This window comes from Cercospora kikuchii (assembly GCF_019650295.1).
Source record: "Cercospora kikuchii DNA, contig_00002, whole genome shotgun sequence".
Classification (NCBI taxonomy): Eukaryota; Fungi; Ascomycota; class Dothideomycetes; order Mycosphaerellales; family Mycosphaerellaceae; genus Cercospora; species Cercospora kikuchii.
The window spans coordinates 481,991-499,361 of record NW_025408583.1 but is presented as its reverse complement, the minus strand read 5'-3'; the positions used below and the strand labels follow the sequence as shown (position 1 = coordinate 499,361).

The 17,371-nt window shown below is 52.2% G+C and overlaps 9 protein-coding genes across 9 annotated transcripts; 2 read left to right on the top strand and 7 right to left on the bottom strand.

Annotated features, from left to right (window-relative positions):
* Positions 1 to 411: 411 nt before the first annotated feature.
* CKM354_000243800 (Rab geranylgeranyltransferase BET4) lies at positions 412 to 1,661 on the top strand (the record flags this gene model as incomplete). The annotated part of the gene is made up of 3 exons (XM_044797598.1): positions 412 to 420; positions 497 to 604; positions 657 to 1,661. 3 exons carry the CDS (start codon positions 412 to 414, stop codon positions 1,659 to 1,661), a joined length of 1,122 nt encoding a protein of 373 aa, XP_044653533.1.
* A 273-nt stretch (positions 1,662 to 1,934) lies between these two features.
* CKM354_000243700 (protein transporter YIF1) lies at positions 1,935 to 3,044 on the bottom strand (the record flags this gene model as incomplete). The annotated part of the gene is made up of 3 exons (XM_044797597.1): positions 1,935 to 2,117; positions 2,173 to 2,712; positions 2,766 to 3,044. The coding sequence occupies 3 exons, from the start codon at positions 3,042 to 3,044 to the stop codon at positions 1,935 to 1,937; spliced, it is 1,002 nt and encodes a 333-aa protein (XP_044653532.1).
* A 220-nt stretch (positions 3,045 to 3,264) lies between these two features.
* CKM354_000243600 (Signal recognition particle receptor subunit alpha) lies at positions 3,265 to 5,405 on the top strand (the record flags this gene model as incomplete). The annotated part of the gene is made up of 3 exons (XM_044797596.1): positions 3,265 to 3,486; positions 3,544 to 5,260; positions 5,314 to 5,405. The coding sequence occupies 3 exons, from the start codon at positions 3,265 to 3,267 to the stop codon at positions 5,403 to 5,405; spliced, it is 2,031 nt and encodes a 676-aa protein (XP_044653531.1).
* Positions 5,406 to 5,531: 126 nt separating this feature from the next.
* CKM354_000243500 (uncharacterized protein) lies at positions 5,532 to 6,295 on the bottom strand (the record flags this gene model as incomplete). Its single annotated transcript, XM_044797595.1, has 2 exons — positions 5,532 to 5,615; positions 5,666 to 6,295. 2 exons carry the CDS (start codon positions 6,293 to 6,295, stop codon positions 5,532 to 5,534), a joined length of 714 nt encoding a protein of 237 aa, XP_044653530.1.
* A 516-nt stretch (positions 6,296 to 6,811) lies between these two features.
* On the bottom strand, positions 6,812 to 8,555 carry CKM354_000243400 (uncharacterized protein; the record flags this gene model as incomplete). The annotated part of the gene is made up of 4 exons (XM_044797594.1): positions 6,812 to 6,991; positions 7,038 to 7,972; positions 8,044 to 8,103; positions 8,495 to 8,555. The coding sequence occupies 4 exons, from the start codon at positions 8,553 to 8,555 to the stop codon at positions 6,812 to 6,814; spliced, it is 1,236 nt and encodes a 411-aa protein (XP_044653529.1).
* Positions 8,556 to 8,821: 266 nt separating this feature from the next.
* Positions 8,822 to 9,702, bottom strand: CKM354_000243300 (uncharacterized protein; the record flags this gene model as incomplete). The annotated part of the gene is made up of 3 exons (XM_044797593.1): positions 8,822 to 8,947; positions 8,995 to 9,203; positions 9,273 to 9,702. 3 exons carry the CDS (start codon positions 9,700 to 9,702, stop codon positions 8,822 to 8,824), a joined length of 765 nt encoding a protein of 254 aa, XP_044653528.1.
* A 1,859-nt stretch (positions 9,703 to 11,561) lies between these two features.
* Positions 11,562 to 11,992, bottom strand: CKM354_000243200 (uncharacterized protein; the record flags this gene model as incomplete). Its single annotated transcript, XM_044797592.1, has 2 exons — positions 11,562 to 11,895; positions 11,946 to 11,992. The coding sequence occupies 2 exons, from the start codon at positions 11,990 to 11,992 to the stop codon at positions 11,562 to 11,564; spliced, it is 381 nt and encodes a 126-aa protein (XP_044653527.1).
* A 248-nt stretch (positions 11,993 to 12,240) lies between these two features.
* On the bottom strand, positions 12,241 to 13,417 carry CKM354_000243100 (replication factor C subunit 5; the record flags this gene model as incomplete). Its single annotated transcript, XM_044797591.1, has 3 exons — positions 12,241 to 12,283; positions 12,333 to 12,487; positions 12,539 to 13,417. The coding sequence occupies 3 exons, from the start codon at positions 13,415 to 13,417 to the stop codon at positions 12,241 to 12,243; spliced, it is 1,077 nt and encodes a 358-aa protein (XP_044653526.1).
* A 1,519-nt stretch (positions 13,418 to 14,936) lies between these two features.
* CKM354_000243000 (uncharacterized protein) lies at positions 14,937 to 16,731 on the bottom strand (the record flags this gene model as incomplete). Its single annotated transcript, XM_044797590.1, has 4 exons — positions 14,937 to 15,595; positions 15,648 to 15,916; positions 15,967 to 16,476; positions 16,541 to 16,731. The coding sequence occupies 4 exons, from the start codon at positions 16,729 to 16,731 to the stop codon at positions 14,937 to 14,939; spliced, it is 1,629 nt and encodes a 542-aa protein (XP_044653525.1).
* Between the last annotated feature and the right edge of the window lie 640 nt (positions 16,732 to 17,371).

Genomic DNA, 17,371 nt, shown 5'->3' with positions numbered 1-17,371 from the left:
GGAAGCTCGAGATGGGAACTCGCACGCACTGGCTCGGCGGGGGGTTCTGTGCCTAGGGACCCGCTCTTCTTCTTTTTGCTCCAGATCGGCATCTCCTTGTATTAATGCTCGAAGGGATGTGGTGCGATGGAGGTGGGGGCTTGGGGCAGTCAAAATAGTGATGTATAGGAGACGGTCTCATAGCCTACCATCAGTGACAGCGTCGTGAACAATGCAAGAAGTGTGCATCTCGATGCCGCATAGGGACTTGCTTCATGGCGGGTGCTGCTGCCTCAGTGTGCTCGCCGGCAGCGGCAGCGACCATCGACAAGCTTGTGTCCATGATCACGCGGAAAAGCAGCAGCAAGTCGAGCGCATGCTCGGCATACCGTCTCACCTTTATTTCGCAGACATCACAGATCGGAAGTAGCGATGGCAAGTGTAAGTTGTTACTCGTGGACGTAATGAACAGGACGAGGTGAGGTCGAGGACGTGGACTGACCTCGTCTCTGCCCAGCACGGCGTCACGCGGGGAAGCGTGCCCGACAAGAGCGACAAGGACCGCGAGAGGGAACGCAAGCACATTGTACAATATAAGCAGCTTGAGAAGGACGTGTTTGAGCGAGTAAGTATTCATACCAGAGGCAAGATCAATCTCGAAACGCTGACAGAGACAGATCGCCGCCCACGACTTCTCCAACGACAGCCTCCTCCTCACCTCCCGTCTACTCAACCAGAACCCCGAATACTACACAATATGGAACCATCGACGCGTGATTCTCGAAGATGTCTTCGCCAAAGAGCTCTCTGCGCCCAAAGACAGCGAGACCCAACCTGAAGCAGCAGATGCTGCGGCGGCCGAGAAAGCCAACCTCACAATGCCCCAACGAGAAATACTCCTTCTCATAAAAGAGGACCTCCAATTCCAACTCCCTCTTCTCAAACAATGGCCCAAATGCTACTGGATCTGGAACCATCGCCGCTGGCTCCTCGTCACTGCGACCCAGCACATCCCCGCACATGCCACGATCGAGCTATGGAAAGGCGAGCTGGGCCTGGTCAGCAAGATGTTATCTATGGATAGCAGGAATTTCCATGGCTGGAACTACAGAAGAGTCGTGGTGGAGAATATCGAAAGCTTGAGCGGAAAGAGCATGTGCGAAGCGGAATTTGAGTATACGACAAAGATGATCGAGTCGAATCTCTCGAATTTCAGCGCGTGGCATAATCGAGGACAACTTATACCGCGGCTGCTGAATGAGAGGGGAGCAGATGATGCTGCGAGGAGGGAGCTTTATGATAAGGAGTTTGAGCTTATTACGAAGGCTCTCTACACGGATCCGTACGACCAGAGTCTGTGGTTCTACCATCAATATCTCATGTCCACACTGGACGAGTCGAACCCGAAGAGACCGATTATTCTGCAGGATGTGGGCAATGCTGATCGCATACACTATCTGGATCAGGAGCTGGACAACGTGAAGGATATGCTGGATGGTGCGGAGGATTGCAAGTACATATACCAAGCCTTGTTGGACTATTCGAGGAAGTATCTGGAAGTGGAAGCGGGCAACAAGAAAGTCACGACAGCGGAGATGAAGCAGTGGTTGGAGGAGCTGAGGAAGATTGACCCGTTGCGGGAAGGAAGATGGGCAGACCTTGAGAAGAAGCTCAATTTGTGACCGTTTCGAGGGAGGAGACTGAAGTCGACTAGTGCGTAGGCAACTTTGTCCATGCTGATGCAGATGATCATACTGAGCACGCGCAAAGCAGAATGCTGTTCGCATGCAGACCATATGGAGTTCACAGGTGGAACATGCCCTCTATGCATGGTATATCCATTTTCTTGCCCATTGCTGCGAATGTATGCAGGCCCATCCACCCCGCTTGAACGCTTCACCATTTTTTTTTTTTGGACTCCTCGTAAAGCCAGATCCCGCAATCTCCTTCACTGCTCACTTCTTATCGCCCGAGAGCTTCAACGAGCTCAACCACCACATGAACACAAACTGCACAATGTAGCTGTAAATGAACAGGAATTGTGTCCTCCTCGATCGTTGCGCCTTGGCAATTGTCTGCATGCCAGGGTTTCCCGGGGCGTTATCGGAAGGCAGGAGGACGTATTTCAGGGATCGTAGCTAGAAACCTTTCGTCAGCACTATTCGTGAACCCACTCCATGGCTTCTCGCTTACCAAAAAGAAAGCATTGGCAGCAAAAGTGTATAGGAACACAAGCCAGCCTGCCCATCCTCCTAGGGAAGTTCCATGGTTGATGACCGAAGCCGCTGTTATCGTCACGATAATTCCCACAAACTTATACCCACTGTACGCAATCAGATCATAAATTTGACTCTCACTCTGAATATTCAAAAAGTATTTCCCGAGCCATAATACCACCAACTCCAACCCCAGCACGAAGACACCATTCGTGAATGTTATTCCCAGCAATTGTGGTTCGAACTTGCCATTCAGGCCTGCGAGTAGTGTCGAGAGGAGTGTGTATGTGATGAAAGCCATGACGGGAATGTACATGTCTGGCGAGTTGACATCTTCGCGAGGAGGGAGGAATTCGATGCTGTTGGGGTGTTGGCCGGGTTCGTTGGAGCGGACTTGTTGTCGGGACCAGGGACGGTGTCGCCAGGGGAAGAGGACGATGAGAAGCTTGGTGAGAACGTAGCGATTTGAGACGTTGAAGTAGTGTTTGAGGGCTGACACGTTCACGTATCTGTTAAACTGTGCAGATATATGTCAGTATTCCCGATATCTTGAGCAGTCACTAGACCTACGTTTTGCTCAACGTATTGCTGGCCAGCATCCACTGCACTCTTTCCCAACTGGAAACCCATTTGCGCTGTAGAGTCGTTCATGAAATTGCCGAATGCCGGATGCATGTAGTTGCCCGCGCCGCCTTGCTGGCTCTGCGGCGGTGACTGGCCTGACGCATATCCATATTGACTGTTGGCTGAGGCAGGCGGCGGAGGGGATCGCAGCTGCGGGACTGTCGAGACGTGCTGTGGAACTGGGTGGTGGAGCGGAGGAGAGTTGGCGTAGGTGGGACGCTGCATGGCGCCGGGCGATCAGATGGACTTGTGTTCAGATGGCAGAGCAGGTTGGTGGGCGGAGTTACAAGCATGCATGCACAAACATGTGGAAAGCTGGTGTGAAGATGGCCGTCTCAGGGTTCAGCTGCAGACTTTCGGCGGGAGCTGTGAAGTCATCGCCAACACCTCAAGCACCACCACCACTTCGTCGTCTCGTCCCATTCTCCCAACACCGTGCGCGGCCATGTTGGACGCTTTCGAGATCGTCACGACGTCGGGCATCGTGCTCTGGCGAAAGCACTACGCCCCGCTCTCGTCCAGCGTCATCAACAGCCTGATCAACGATGTCTTCATCGAGGAACGACAGAAGCCCGCCGGCGGCGAAGGAGCTGGCCACGCGCCATACCGAAAGGACAAATATACTCTGAAGTATACCACACTGAAAGACGCCGGCCTGATCTTCGTGGTGGGTAAGAGGCAGCCACAGCGCATGAGAATTCGCACAGCTGATCGTTCCACCTAGGCTGTCTACCAATCTTTACTGCATCTTTCCTGGATAGATAATCTGTTGACCACAGTGAAAGCGCTATTCGCCAAGCAGTATGCTACTGAGCTCAAAAAGCAGCTTGTTTCGAAAATCGACACTCGAGACTTCGACCAGACCTTTGATGCCCTCGTTCGCAAGCTCGATACTGGTAGTACCAGACGACGACCGAGCGAGGTGGATTCAGAAAGCCAGGTAGAGCTCACACCACCTTCGAGTTCCGCGTCGCAGGCAGACGAGGAAGACGGTCCTCCTGCTCCGCCCGTCCCCCACTTCAAGAAGCCTGCAGTACCTCAGGTGAAAGATGTAGTCTACGATACGACCAGCGCCGACATCACGCCTGTCGCGACACCTGATACTTCGCGACCCACCACTCCCTTACATGCGCCATCACATCTGCTAGCAGCGAAGGCCGGACCTGGAGGGCTATCGCGAAAGCAAAGAAAGAAGGCAAATCAATTTAGCAACTCTGCTCCAGTGTCTTCAGGCGACGAGAGTGATAGGAGATCTAAGAGCTCGCAAGGGAAGGGCAAAGCGAAGCGGAGATGGGATGCCAGTGGTGTAGCCCAGGAAGACGATGGTGAAGTGCTGGACTACAGTGCCACGGCCACACCGAGCAACGAGGAGCCGAATGCGCTAGATGTCGACGACGTGAATGCAACACAAATGGGAAGTAGGACTACAAAAGGCCAATTTGTGCTTAAGGATCTCGATGATGAGGTGGAGGCAATTTTGGCTGAGTCCAAGCAGCAAAAGCAAGCAGCGAGTACGGAGAAAGAGGTTTCCGGCCTCATTGGTACTGCAGGCAGCAAGCTCTCTGGCTTGTTCCGAAACGTGGTGGGAGGTAAATCGCTCACGAAAGAGGACCTGAAGCAACCCATGCAGCAAATACGAAATTCGTTGCTGGAGAAGAACGTCGCACCAGAAGCTGCTGATCGACTCTGCCAGAGTGTCGAGACAGATCTTCTAAACCAGAAGACGGCATCTTTCACATCGATCGAGAAGACGCTACGCGAGAGCATGAGCAAAGCTCTGACTCGCATACTCACACCCACCAGCTCACTGGATCTCCTCCGAAATATCAATAACACAATTGAAGGTCGCAACCCTCGGCCGTACGTCATTTCGATCGTCGGCGTCAACGGTGTGGGCAAGAGCACAAACCTCAGCAAAATCGCATACTTCTTGCTACAGAACAAGTTCAGAGTGCTTGTAGTGGCATGCGATACCTTCCGATCTGGTGCTGTGGAACAACTCGGAGTACACGTACGCAATTTGACCGAACTCAGCCGAAGAGAAAACGTCGGCCACGTGGAGCTTTTCCAAAAAGGCTACGGGAAAGACGCTGCAGATGTGGCGAAGCAGGCCGTCACGTACGCCACGAATGCTGGAGGTGGTAACATTCTTTTCGATGTTGTGCTCATCGATACTGCGGGACGACGACACAATGACCAGAGACTTATGAGCTCGTTGACGAAGTTTGGCCAGCTGGCGAATCCGGATAAGATTTTCATGGTTGGCGAGGCGTTGGTAGGAACAGACAGCGTGTCGCAGGCGAGACATTTCGCAGAACAGTTCGTTGATCAGAAGGGTGTGCTGAGAAATGGTGGTGTGGGTATGGATGGCTTTATCATTTCGAAGTGTGATACTGTGGGCGACATGGTGGGCACGCTTGTGAGTATGGTGCATGCGACTGGTAAGTAATGTTCCTTGAGACCATGTGGAGAGACGACAGCTGACAATCTCCAGGCATTCCAGTTGTATTCCTAGGTGTCGGACAGCACTACGGCGATCTCAGAGGTTTGAATGTCGACTGGGCTGTTAGTAAGCTGATGAAGTAGATGATATGCTACAGAGAATCATTATGATGAATATACATTCTGTATCTGAGACTGCCTCCTTGAACAATTCCGCACTCTGACATTGCTGACAATTCCCGTCGTAGTCACCAGCTTGCAATGATGCATTTAGATAGCCACATTCGACACGAGAGGAGACATGGTAAGCGCACCTTGAGCTTCTGCCTTTGCATACGCTCGATCGAATACTGCCTGACTCCAAGTTAGCAAGGGGTCAATCAATGCGACGATGGTATACCCACCTTGAAGTTGTCGGAGTAGTCATCCTTCCACTTCTTCAGGTACTCCATCGGCTCAGTAGTCCACACCTGATCCTGAGCCGTGGCTTTCTCCGAGCACAACTCGATGCGCACGCAGACGCAGCTCTTGAAAACTCCGTCCGCCAACTGCTCCACATCTGAGGCCTTTCCGACCCAGTACTTGGCTCTCTCAATCGTCCATTCCGCATTCTCGCATCGAGCCTCCATCAACGTAAACGGATCAACAGGAGGCTTAGCCACTTCCTCCGCAATTTCTGGTGGAACGATGCGGAACTCCTTGATCAGTCCTGCTCGCTTCTTTCCGATCTTCTTGAGCCACTTCGGGAGACAAGGAAGTTGCGAATTGGCTCTAGCGTGCTTCATTTGGAAGATGGAATGCTTGTAGTAGAAGTCAATGGCCTCGGAGTAGAAGCCTTTGCAGGTGAGAAGGAACGGTGGAGAGCGTGACAGGCCTTTTGGATTGCCTCTCATGCGGCGAGGGAGGACGACGATGTTGTTGCTGAAGAGATATGAGTAGATCTCTTGGCGGAGTTCGAGAGGTAGGGAGGTGAGGAGGCTGTCGAATTGGGGGTTCGTTGCGCGGCGCGCGGTTTTCTTCTTCTGATTCGGCATGGTGTCGGCTGTTGTCGATGCTGTTGTGGGATGTTTCTTTGTGTATATACTGTGGTGGTGATGGGTTGGGTCTGGTGTTGTTTGTTATTGGTCATGAGGGTTAAGAGCAGGATGAAGGGAAAGGAGCGGGAATTTATGCTGGTGGTGCGGGCGGAAAGAGGTGAGTTGTCTAGAATGCATGTGAAGAGGCAGAAGTGGAAAGCAACATATGCTGTGTCTCATGATGAGGCAACTGAAGGTTGGCGGCTATGGAGGTGACTAAGTGAGCTGAAAGCCTGTGATGGATGTGAAGACCATGATTTAGCAAATTAAGATGCATATACGATATCTATTTGCATAAAACCATCTAACATGATGGCGTTCAAGCTGCGCCTCCGTAAGTGCAGTGGCACAGCACGAGCGTCGCCGTCATCTCGAGGCATTCTCATCAGCATCAAGGAATCCAACTGGCCTTGTTGATCGCTCCTCGCTCAGCAGCTTGAACTCGCGACCATATCTCATAGTAGTGCCGAGCATCTATTTAGGAACTTCACCACTTGAGTCGGAAGTGCCCTCTGGGAAGCCCCGGTCCTGCAGGAGCTTTCTGTGAGCATCCTCGGTGTAGTATTCGATTGATGCCAGCATTTCGAAACGGATGTTATCACCTTGTGCTTCCCTAAACTTGGTCCAACTGGAGACACCGCGGAGAGTGTGTTTCTGGGAGAGTCAGTATCTCATCTCAATCGGTCCCATTATGACTGACCTGATCGTAAGCGGCTAAGGCCTCTGCGTACAAACCCCATGGGTCAGGAGTCCAGATTTCATGCCAGCCATGCAATCCACGTAAGGTCAGGGAGCTCTTTATCACTTCCGGTCCCCATACAGTTCTGCCGTAGATGTCTTCGGCAAGCCTCCGAACACCGTGTATTTCTTCCAAGCAGGCCTTGATATGCTTGACATCCGTGGCCTGGTCCACTTCCGATCGCCACAAGGCTATATCATGCTCCTCATTCATTGTCGTCCGAATCTCCTTGATTTGAGACGCACGCTTATATCCGATACAGGTGAGCCATTGTTTCAAACGCTCGTTGGAGGTGGCTTGGTCACGACCGTAACCTGGATCGTTGTGAAAGGTAGTGTTGGAGTAATAGATGCCTGTGGCTTCGTAATAGATGCGCTTGCAGCTAAGTAAGATGCCCGGAGCGTTCGTCACGTCGGGCAAGAGGTCATGGCCAGAAGGGTAGATGTCCACCCACAGATCATCGAGAGCCAGGGAGTAGATGCGATTACGCAGTTCTGCCGGCAGCAACATAAGTCTCGATTGTTCCTGCTGTTTCGCGTTGACTAACATATTGGGTAAAGAATTCAACTCCAGTCCGGCCAGGCCACAGGAGATTCGCTGCTCGTCTGTCGGAGCTGGCGGAGCTGTATCGGCTGACTCGAATGACGCGAAACCATTTGACTCGAAGTTTTGGTTGGGGCAAGAGTGCTGATGAGGACTGGCCGGGGGTGGAGTAGGCTGTGAGGTCGGTTCGGTGGTTGGAATCGCGGGAGCAACAGCTGCTTCTTCTTGTGGAGCCTGTATGACTTGATTTGCGAGGGTGCGAGCAAACTGGTGTGCGCGAAGCAGCTTTGCCCTGCGGGCCAAGATCTCATCCTTCTGATTGGTGCCGACTTGAGACTCTGCCATGATGACTACTGCGCTCAGACTGATCAGCAATGGTACCATCTCAGCAGGGGCTTCTGCTTACCTGACGACTATGTCTTACTGCGCGCGTGTATCAGGAGCTTGCGGTAGTTGAAGGTGGTCGAGTTCGCGTCTTGGGAATCTGTCGCGGATGGGACCCTGTTCTTCAAAGACGGACACGGGGGCAACAAGTGAGTGTACGAGTGGAAGTGGTGCAAGAGTGTTGCGTTGATTGATCGGAAGTTTGCAGTGGTGGCTTAGTCGAAGGGGTCGCGGTGCTGTGCACAAGTGAAGGAAGCAGAACATGAGTGAAAAGTGCGCGGCACTTAACTGTCCCGGCGAGGCAGCGAGGCTAAACAAGCGCGCTCATTGGTGAACCGCACGTGTTGTTCACTGCTCAAACGGAGTGCCAAAAGATTGCGATTCCATGACGCAGCGGCGCCGTGCACAGCGCAAGTATGAGTGCGACATACATGATCGAACACAAATTCAGCTCAACTCGCCAGTGAAGAGTCGCTCTTGAGATTACGTACCCGTTTCTATGTATACAATTCCTCGAGCTCGAATCGTCTTGAAGGTTCGGGACACATACATACTATGATATGCTTCCAGAGACTTAAGAACCACCACCGTTCGTCAAGCAGGTGCCCAGTTGTCGCGACTCTTCGCCCCAATCCCACCTACTTCCCGAGCCGGTAGCTCACCAGAAGTTTGGGGCCATATTAGTGTCGAAAATTGGACTCGAGTCCATCTGCCGTCTTTGTACGCCTCGTTTGTTGACCAGCTATGACTGCTCCCCTTGTAGCACGGCGCTGTGACAGCCTCTTTCCATCCCGATGTCAGCGAGCCTACGATGGTGACTACGACCACCACTCTCCTCCCCACATATCAGGGTGATCTGAAGGTATCCACATGCCAGCAACGACTCTGGAGCTCCGCTTGAACAAAAAATCGCGGAATTCTGCCGAAGGAGTCTCGATACTGTCCTGGCACCAGTGAGCGATCATTTAACAGTGCATACATTTGAACTGACCTTGTAATAAGTGCCGTAAATGTTCGCGCACAATTTTTCAGGATCGCATGTCCAGATAGTCGCAGAACTCTCGTGCAGCTCGAATTCGAGAGATGTCTTGACCACTTCCGCACCCCATACAGGTCGGCGGCAGATGTTCTCTGCCAGCCTTCGAGTCTCTGCTATTTCGTCCAAGCAAGTTTCTACGATAGTATCGTAGGGACCATCTTCTTCTCTCGAAAACAGCTGTCTACTCACTTTCCAGGGGTCCGTTCAGATGTGCTGTATTCGACACACACGTGCAGATCCGATTCCCCTGAGCCAGTTCTCCAAATCGTCATTACGTTCGGAGGGTTCAAGCAAGTGGCTTGGCTGATTTAGAAAGATCGTGCTCGAGTAATAGATGCCAATAGCTTCTTGATGAACACGCTTGCACGTCAGCAGCAGGGCCGGCGCGGTCGAGACATCAGGCTCAGTTACAAGGATGCATTTCTGGATGCTGACATAGGGGCCAGGAAGAGCGAGGGCATAGACGCGGTTGCGCAATTCTGCCGGCAGCGACATGAGCCTGGATCCTTCCTGCTGTTGCGAGTCATGAAACGACTTGCACGGGTTGACTTCTTCGAGCTTAGCTGCGTGGTCGCGTTTCTTTCTGCGCGCAGTAGCTTCGCGCTTCGCGTTGCGAAAAGCTGCTCTCGCACGTTGCTCCTTGCGATTGCGTCGAGCCATACTGTTGCGGCGTTCTGTTTGGATTTTTCAACTCAATTGCCTGCGGCGAGTCTCAGTTGAAGGAGCCAATAGACTGTGTACATGTAGTAATGCGTACCTACGACATGAGCTTGCAGTTTCGCAGCAGATGCGGATACGCGAGAAAGGCGCGGTCTGATCGAGTCCGCGTAAATAGATCTGTCGCCACTCTGGGAAAGTGTTTGCCTTGAGGGAAACACAAGGAGAAGAGGAATGACTCAGTGTCGAGCGATGTGACTATCGCGAGGGTGCATGCGAGGATGGTGGTGGCTTTCTAAAAAGAATCGCGGTTGTGTGCACCGGTGGAGGAGTCAAAGGAGAGCAGAAAGCGTGCAGCTTTTAGACTACGGCAGTCAGGCAGTCAGGCAGCAGCTCCAATGAGTTTCCGACAAATGGTGGTTTCGTTGTAAGTGCGAAGGGCCGCGATCGTGCAACCAAGCTGGCCAGTGACACTCCAGCGTTCTTCACCTTGAGCGAGTGAGCTGCGATTGGAAGAAGGCGAGCAGCCTCGATCACCGTTCACCAGGACATGTTCCAGATCAAGTTCGATTGCCTCGAACTCCGATCTGGTCTCTCGTTGATTCTGGCTTGGCTAATCGAAGCATTAGAACGACATTCATCTGATGTCTTGCGGTCATGAGCCGCCATGACTCCTCTTGTTTAAAGCCGTGTCGGCTTTATGTCACCAAAACAAAAAGATAATACCCTGGGATAGGATTGAACTATCGGCCTTCAGCTCATGAGACTGTTGCTCTACCACTGAGCTACCAGGGTTTGATGAGATTGATGACAAGATGGAAGTACGACAGTAGATAAGTGTCATGATTGCTCAGATGAGTCAGGTTGTGACGGGTTGCGAAAGATGATGATTTGGGCTGCTGATGGTGATGCTGGAGCTACTCCAGAGTCGACAGCTCGTGAAACTGGCATCAGCGTATAAGTAGCGTTCATTGTGTGTTCAGCGATCTGCCGGTTCATACGACCGGATACTCGATGTGCTGGGACTGCTCTTGAGCCCAGTCCTTGTGCGTTTGCTCAGCGAAACGCAAAGCCAGCCTATGGGAGCACGAGGCTTCGGCTGTCCCGTAGGTACACACGTTTCCGCCTGATCTACATCTTGTATGCTTCCTGCTCCTCGCAGAGACGGCTCGAGATCTCAACGCTCTTCATGCGAGTGCTCTGTTTTGATACAACCAGCTCGGTGCGTGGCTCAGGCTTGTGCGTCCGCTCGAGCTTGTGGTAACGCGTCCGTACAGCGTCTATGCTTCTGAAGAGGTTGTAATAGCAGTGCTTCGGCAATGAACTCTGCGATGAAGTATCGCAAATGTTGTTGCTCCTTCGGCAAGTCAGCGAGGTGAAGTCTGAGGGCAGGGGTGCAAAGCTAACCCATCTGACAGGCGGCCAATCCCGCAGGATCCTGGCTCTGATGTGCTCCACTACGCTCGCGAACTATAGTTCAACGAGCTCAACAAGCAGGAGCATTTCGTCTATGTACTTTGAAAAGTCTCTGCCACGATCGAAGTCACGGCACGCCTACAGAAGCTTCCGTTGCTCTACAAAGTTTCGAATGGACAAGTCAGACACCTCGGCGGTGGAATCTTACTGCTCATATGTAGCGACTGCCTGGCCTCAATTTGCTTCGTTCCTAGCACGAGGTCATGATCTTGGCGCAAGATCGTGGACAGCGGAGACGGCTGTTGTATCAATCAAAAAGGTTTTGCAGTATTATACAGGAGAAGTCGTTACTCATTGCCCGGCCTTAGCTTGATTACTTGACTCAACGTTCGTCGATGTCACACTTTCAAGAGAGCCAATACACGCAGTGCATGGTCCCTGTGGGATCAGGCACCAATCTCGCGGTTGTGGTCTTGCTTTCCACCATAGCCTTGGGCATTGCGCTCAGCCTTTGCGCTTCCCGCTTCTGTCTTGTCGTCGACGCCGCCATATCCTCCCTGCTCTGCCGTGCCATCCTGCCCAGTTGTGAAACCGCTCATGCCACCTTCTGAGATCGTCTGCCCATATCGCATGTTCTCTGCCGTCTTCTCGCCTCGGGCTGCTTTTTGTTGCGCGCCTTCACTTGTGGCTGCGAAGTCTTCGGTGGTGTTCTCGGACGTGCTGCCAAATTGTCCGGTCGACTTCGACTTTGGAACTGCATCAGTGTATTCTCCTTCGTATCTACATTCGTTTAGCTGTGCTCAGTTCACGTGCGCGTCGAAGCTCTGTACTGGGTCTGCTCGCCGCCCTTCTCAGTGTCCATGAGGTTGGAGGACATGTTGCTTGCGATCAGTTGTTCGTTGCAGTGGGTAATTGTCGATCTTTCTTCTGGGGATCGTGCTTCAATTGCAGCCGGGAGAATGTTCTTGTATTTGTTTTGAAGGAAGCTGCAGTTGAGATGTTCAACTGTTGAGCTGCAGCAACACAAGCATTGGAAGGCACGCCTCGCAAGGATGACCTCATTTGATCCACAAAACGCCACGCTAAGGATCGATAACATGTGATAGCAGCCAGAAGGCGAGGAACTCAGTCAAACAAGTCATCGTCAAGGTCCATGCCCAAGAAGTTCCTGTCGAGCATCAGTATGAAGTTCGGCGACGGTTCTGAGTCTCACTCACATCTCGTAGATCCGCATGAATTTTGTGACAAAGGCTTCTAGGTGAAAGATGACCTTGGAGCCCATGCGGATTCGATGCTCGTAGAACGCAGCCCATTTGACGACTTCCGGCTTGAGACTATCATCCAGCTTTGGCATAAGCTTGAACGTGAGTGTCTGCGTCTGGTCAGTCTATGTTCTGCGAAGGCGAGCACCTCAATGACTTACTTTGAGAATCGTCGTAGCAGGAATGCAGTGCGTCAACAGATCATATAGCTTTGCACGAACTTGCAGGATTCTCGCCGGGCTCCTCTCCTCAATGATCTCCTTCGCGATGACTTCAATCAGCGCCTCCCAGTCCGGTGGAGGTATGGGTGTCTTCTCCGAGACCTGCTCGTTCTGAGCGTGCACGGCCTCGAACATGAGGAGCGCCCTTCTGAGATTCCTTTTCGACTCTCTCGCAATCTTCTTCTCCAATGGCTCACAGCTTGTATACCTCTCATCCTTGCCGACCTTTGCAAGCACTTCACAGATCTCCGCCTCGGTGGGCGCCGAAACTCGCACTAACAAGCAACGTGATCGGATGGGCGCGATGATGTTCGAAGTGCTGTTTGCCAGCAGGATGAGACGCAGGTTGGGACTGTACTTCTCCATCGTCCGACGCAATGCCGCTTGGGCGTCTCGTGTCAACTGATCCGCTTCATTGATAACCACGACCTTGAAGCGTTGCTTTGCTGACAGGTCGACTTGTTGTGTCTGAGCCACCTCTTTCAGCAGATCCTGCACGACCACTCTGTCATAGTTTCCGACATCTGAAGGTGTGATCTCGAGGTGGTAGTTCGATGAGACGATGTTGAACTCTAGCTTGCGGTTCGACGTTGTCTGAAAGACTCTGCTGTCAATCTTGATCTTCTCAACCCCAGGACCGTACAGTGCCCGTAATGTGGCTGTGATTCGAGTCTTCTTGCCAGCTCCAGATGGGCCGTAGATGAGAAGGTGTGGGAAGTCACCGCTGTTCGCGAGGGCACGGAGTCGTTCTGAGAGGTCAGGATGGTATGTGAGAGTCTCAAGGGTACGCGGACGGTGCTTATCGACGAGGAGAGCCATCGTGAATGGTGTCGCTCGATGTTGAAATGGCTGATGGGTGAGGGTGTTTGACGATGCGCAGAGCAACGCGCCGCCAAACGCGAAGACGACGCGAAGCGGACCCAGCTCCGCATTGTCAAAGTTTCTCGTCACGACCAGCTCCAACTTCTCCTTCTTCTACTCACTCACACATCTTCGTGACAGTCGACAATATTCGTCAAGATACCGGTCGCACCATATCCTTCATGACCACAGAACAGAAGAAGGTAGACTCATTGGTTCCATGTAACAATTTTGCTTTTCGATATGAACTCTACAGCACTATGAACAAGACGGCCGATTACTAGGCGGCGAAGCAGCATTACTGGGATTGGTCTGGCCACAGCCCCGGATTGCACCCGTCGCCGTGTCATCGATAGCATCATTGAATGCGGCTCCGCAATTAGGATCGCTATACATCGATTGTCAGCACAGATTCAGACTCAGACCGAATTCCCGGCATGGATCAAACGTACCTTGCTCCACCGCTGGCGTTCTCGAAGTACGAGCAGATATCGTGTGAGAAGCAGTCTTGAGTATAAGCATTTCCGATAGCTGTACCGCTGCAACCGGCACCACATCTTCCATTACAGCTGTACCTGTTGGCAGTGTCTTAGCTGAGTGGATCTAGCTCTTCGTGCTGGCTCTGCTTACTCTCCGCCATTCGCACTATTGGTGCCAAAATTGCTCCCGACAGTACCAGTCCAAGAACATGTCTGTCCAGCTGCGTTCGTCCATCGGGCAGTCGCCGTCGAACCGACTGAGAGGCAAGTTACAGAGCGCTTGTCAAGTATGGGATTTGCGATTGCCAATGTAAGGATGGCCGTGATGACCGCGAAGTTCTTGGTGCCGAACATTCCTAAGGTGATGCTAAGTGGACAGATTGGTTTTCGGTTCGCACTGATGAAGCTACAGAGGCCTTTAATACTTCACGGAAAATCATCATTCCATTATTCCACATTGAACCCGATCTTCGGACACATCTCGTAGCGGTAAGTGGTGCGCATCTCGGACTCTTCTAGCAGCGGAGAAGGTGCGTACTTGAAGCCCCAGCTCGTGCCATCTCTTGTTCAAAGACAGACATTAAAGCCCGTCCACTTGCTACAACCGACCAAGACTATGGAGTTTTGCCTGTTCTTGGCCATATTCTCTGGCTTTGCGATCGTTCTGGGAAGTTTGTCGACGCGGTTGGCTGCGAACTAGATCTATAGCGTCGGCCGGCCGGATTCGCGATCATCCCTGCACGTTGCACAATTCGCCGGCAAGCCGGAGACTCGTGCCAACATCAGCCGCGATGAGAGTCGCGATCTCTGCGCCTCCAAGACCAATATCTCTCATTGATGTTCCAGTGTATCTTCTGTCGCCTTTGGTAATGCATTTGCTTGTTGTGGACTACTGAGAGGCAAGTCAACAAGATGAACAGTAAAATTCAGATGCATTCATCAAGCTCAAGTCTTCATACATAGCCTGCTACATAGACCACCAAATCGGCGTTGGAACTCTAAACCTTCTGAGCATCAGCAGTAGCATTCCGACCAGTCTGGCCACGCTTATAATCTTTACGCCATTGCTCTGCGTACTTCACGCCAAAGCCATGCTGGAAAACTTTCCTGACTTCCTCCAGAGTCATTTGAGCACATTCTGGGAAGCAGAAGAAGACAAATATCCACCCAATGGTGCAGAGTGCGGCATAGAATCCGAAAGTGCCTGAAGGAGTGATATTCTTCATCATAGTGAGGAATGTCGATGAGACGACGATGTTTGGACCCCAGTTGAAGACGTTGATCATCATGGTTCCCATTGCTCGGACTTCCATAGGCAAGAACTCGTTTGCTTGCCAGGGGACGCAGCCGAGACCTGCGGCGTAGAATGCTACGAAGAGGATCATGGCTACCAGAACGAGGTACGCGGGCCAGCCGACTTCGTCGCTTGTGAGTTCGAGGGTGCGGTGGTCGATAGGAACCCAGTTGAATGCGATGGCGGCGAGCACGAGGCAGACAGGCATGCCCCACATCGTCCAGAGGAGGAGTCTTCGACGTCCGACGCGGTCGATGATGAAAATGCTGAGGAAGGTGAAGATCCAGTTGACACCAGCCACGACTGTGCCGACTGCGATGGGGTTGGAGAAGCCGACGACATCGAAGAGGGTGGACGAGTAGTCTGGTTCGTGTCAGGAAGGTATGAAACAAGTTTGCAGATGTTCTCGACTTACACATGAGTGTGTTGAAACCGCAAAACTGCTGGAAGAACATAAGTCCGCAAGCAGCAATGCCGGCACGGAGGTTCGCGGGAATGGTGAACAGCATGGATAGCGACTTCTTGAGGGAAATCTCCTCGTTGAGAGCCTTGGAAGAGTTGACACCGTATTCGATGGAGAGCATCTTCTCTGCGACTTGCTGTTCTGTAGCGTTGACATAGATGCTGCGGATAACGGACTCGCACTGTTCTCTCTTTCCGTGGAACATGAGCTGACGAGGAGATCTAGACATTGTTAGAACACCTGCACAACAGGAGGAGGTGGAGATACGTACTCAGGGCACCAGAAGAGGAGGATACCGAGGATGATTGATGGCACAGCACCAACTCCGATCATATAGCGCCAGCCATGGTTCACCGTATAGAAAGCCGCATCAAAAGCGTACGCGAGAACAGAACCAGTTGCGAGGAAGATCATGTCCACAGAAATCATTCGACCTCGGAACCTGGCGGGTGAAATCTCTGCGATGTAGAGCGGTACGATGGTCGATGCAGATCCAACACCAAGTCCGATAGCAAAGCGGCCGACCAACATTTGTGCGACTGTGTACGAGGTAGCCTGAATGATTGCGCCGACGGTGAAGAGAACAGATGCGAACCAAATGGCTGGCTTTCGTCCATATTTGTCTGAGGTGATACCAGCGATGACGGCTCCGACGAGAGCACCGGCGGCGCAAAGAGCGGTGATGGCTTCTTTCTCCGAATCTGTGACTTCGCGACCGCCCAGGTCGTCTCCAAGCACGACGAGGACTCCTGAGATGACACCGGTGTCGTAACCGAACAACCTGGAGAAGAAAGGGCGATCAGTACGATGCCTCCTTTTATGTACGTAGTATCGTCCTGACTTACAAACCTCCAATGGCTGTAGCTGCGGCACAAAGCCAGACGAAAGCTCCAGGCTTCGTCTCTTCAATGGTGTCCAGCTCTCCAGAGTTCTCGATCGACTCGATCATGGTCACCCCAGTCTTCTCCTTCGCCATATGATCCGACGCATTGTCGTTGACATGATTGTCGGGGTTGTACTCCGTCTGAGACGCCATCGTGGCCTAAGTCAACGTAGCACAATATCAGATGGTGAAGAGAAGAACGACCAAGCAACCAGTTCTTGCAAGGTTTGACGAGTTGTTCGCCTGAACCAGGGAGGGAATAGAACAGGACTATAAGTATTCGATCCGAGATAGTGACATTCGAGCAGTCGTGGCAAGTGGAACTAGAGTAACGGAACGATTACAGTGTCCAAGCCCACGGGGCCCCGCGTGGCGTTACCAGGATGGAAACCAAGTAACTTTTCGCCGGGATTCCAGCGAGGAGGATAGATCGTGCACGATGAGACAAGGAAAGTCGTGTATCGGCAACTGCCCAGCGCCTTGTATGATCAGTCTAGCCCGCATCTTTGAGTTTGCGGAAGTGGTCTTTGCCCCCCGCCGAGGCCAGATTCTGGTTGTACCTGCCTGGGCTTTTCCAGAAGTTCTTGCAAGCTTGTCAGACGCAAGCCACAGTGTGCTTCTCTCAACGTCGGTCGCGAAGGTGCGCGATTACGGCAGCAAGTGCCGAAGTTTTGTGGCAATACATAGTGGCTTGCATGGGCGACCATTGAACAGATCGTGTTTATGAATGGTAGAAGTGGCCGAACAGAAGGAAAGTTTGACCGAGAAAGTGGGAAGCGGAGCAGCGGATGTC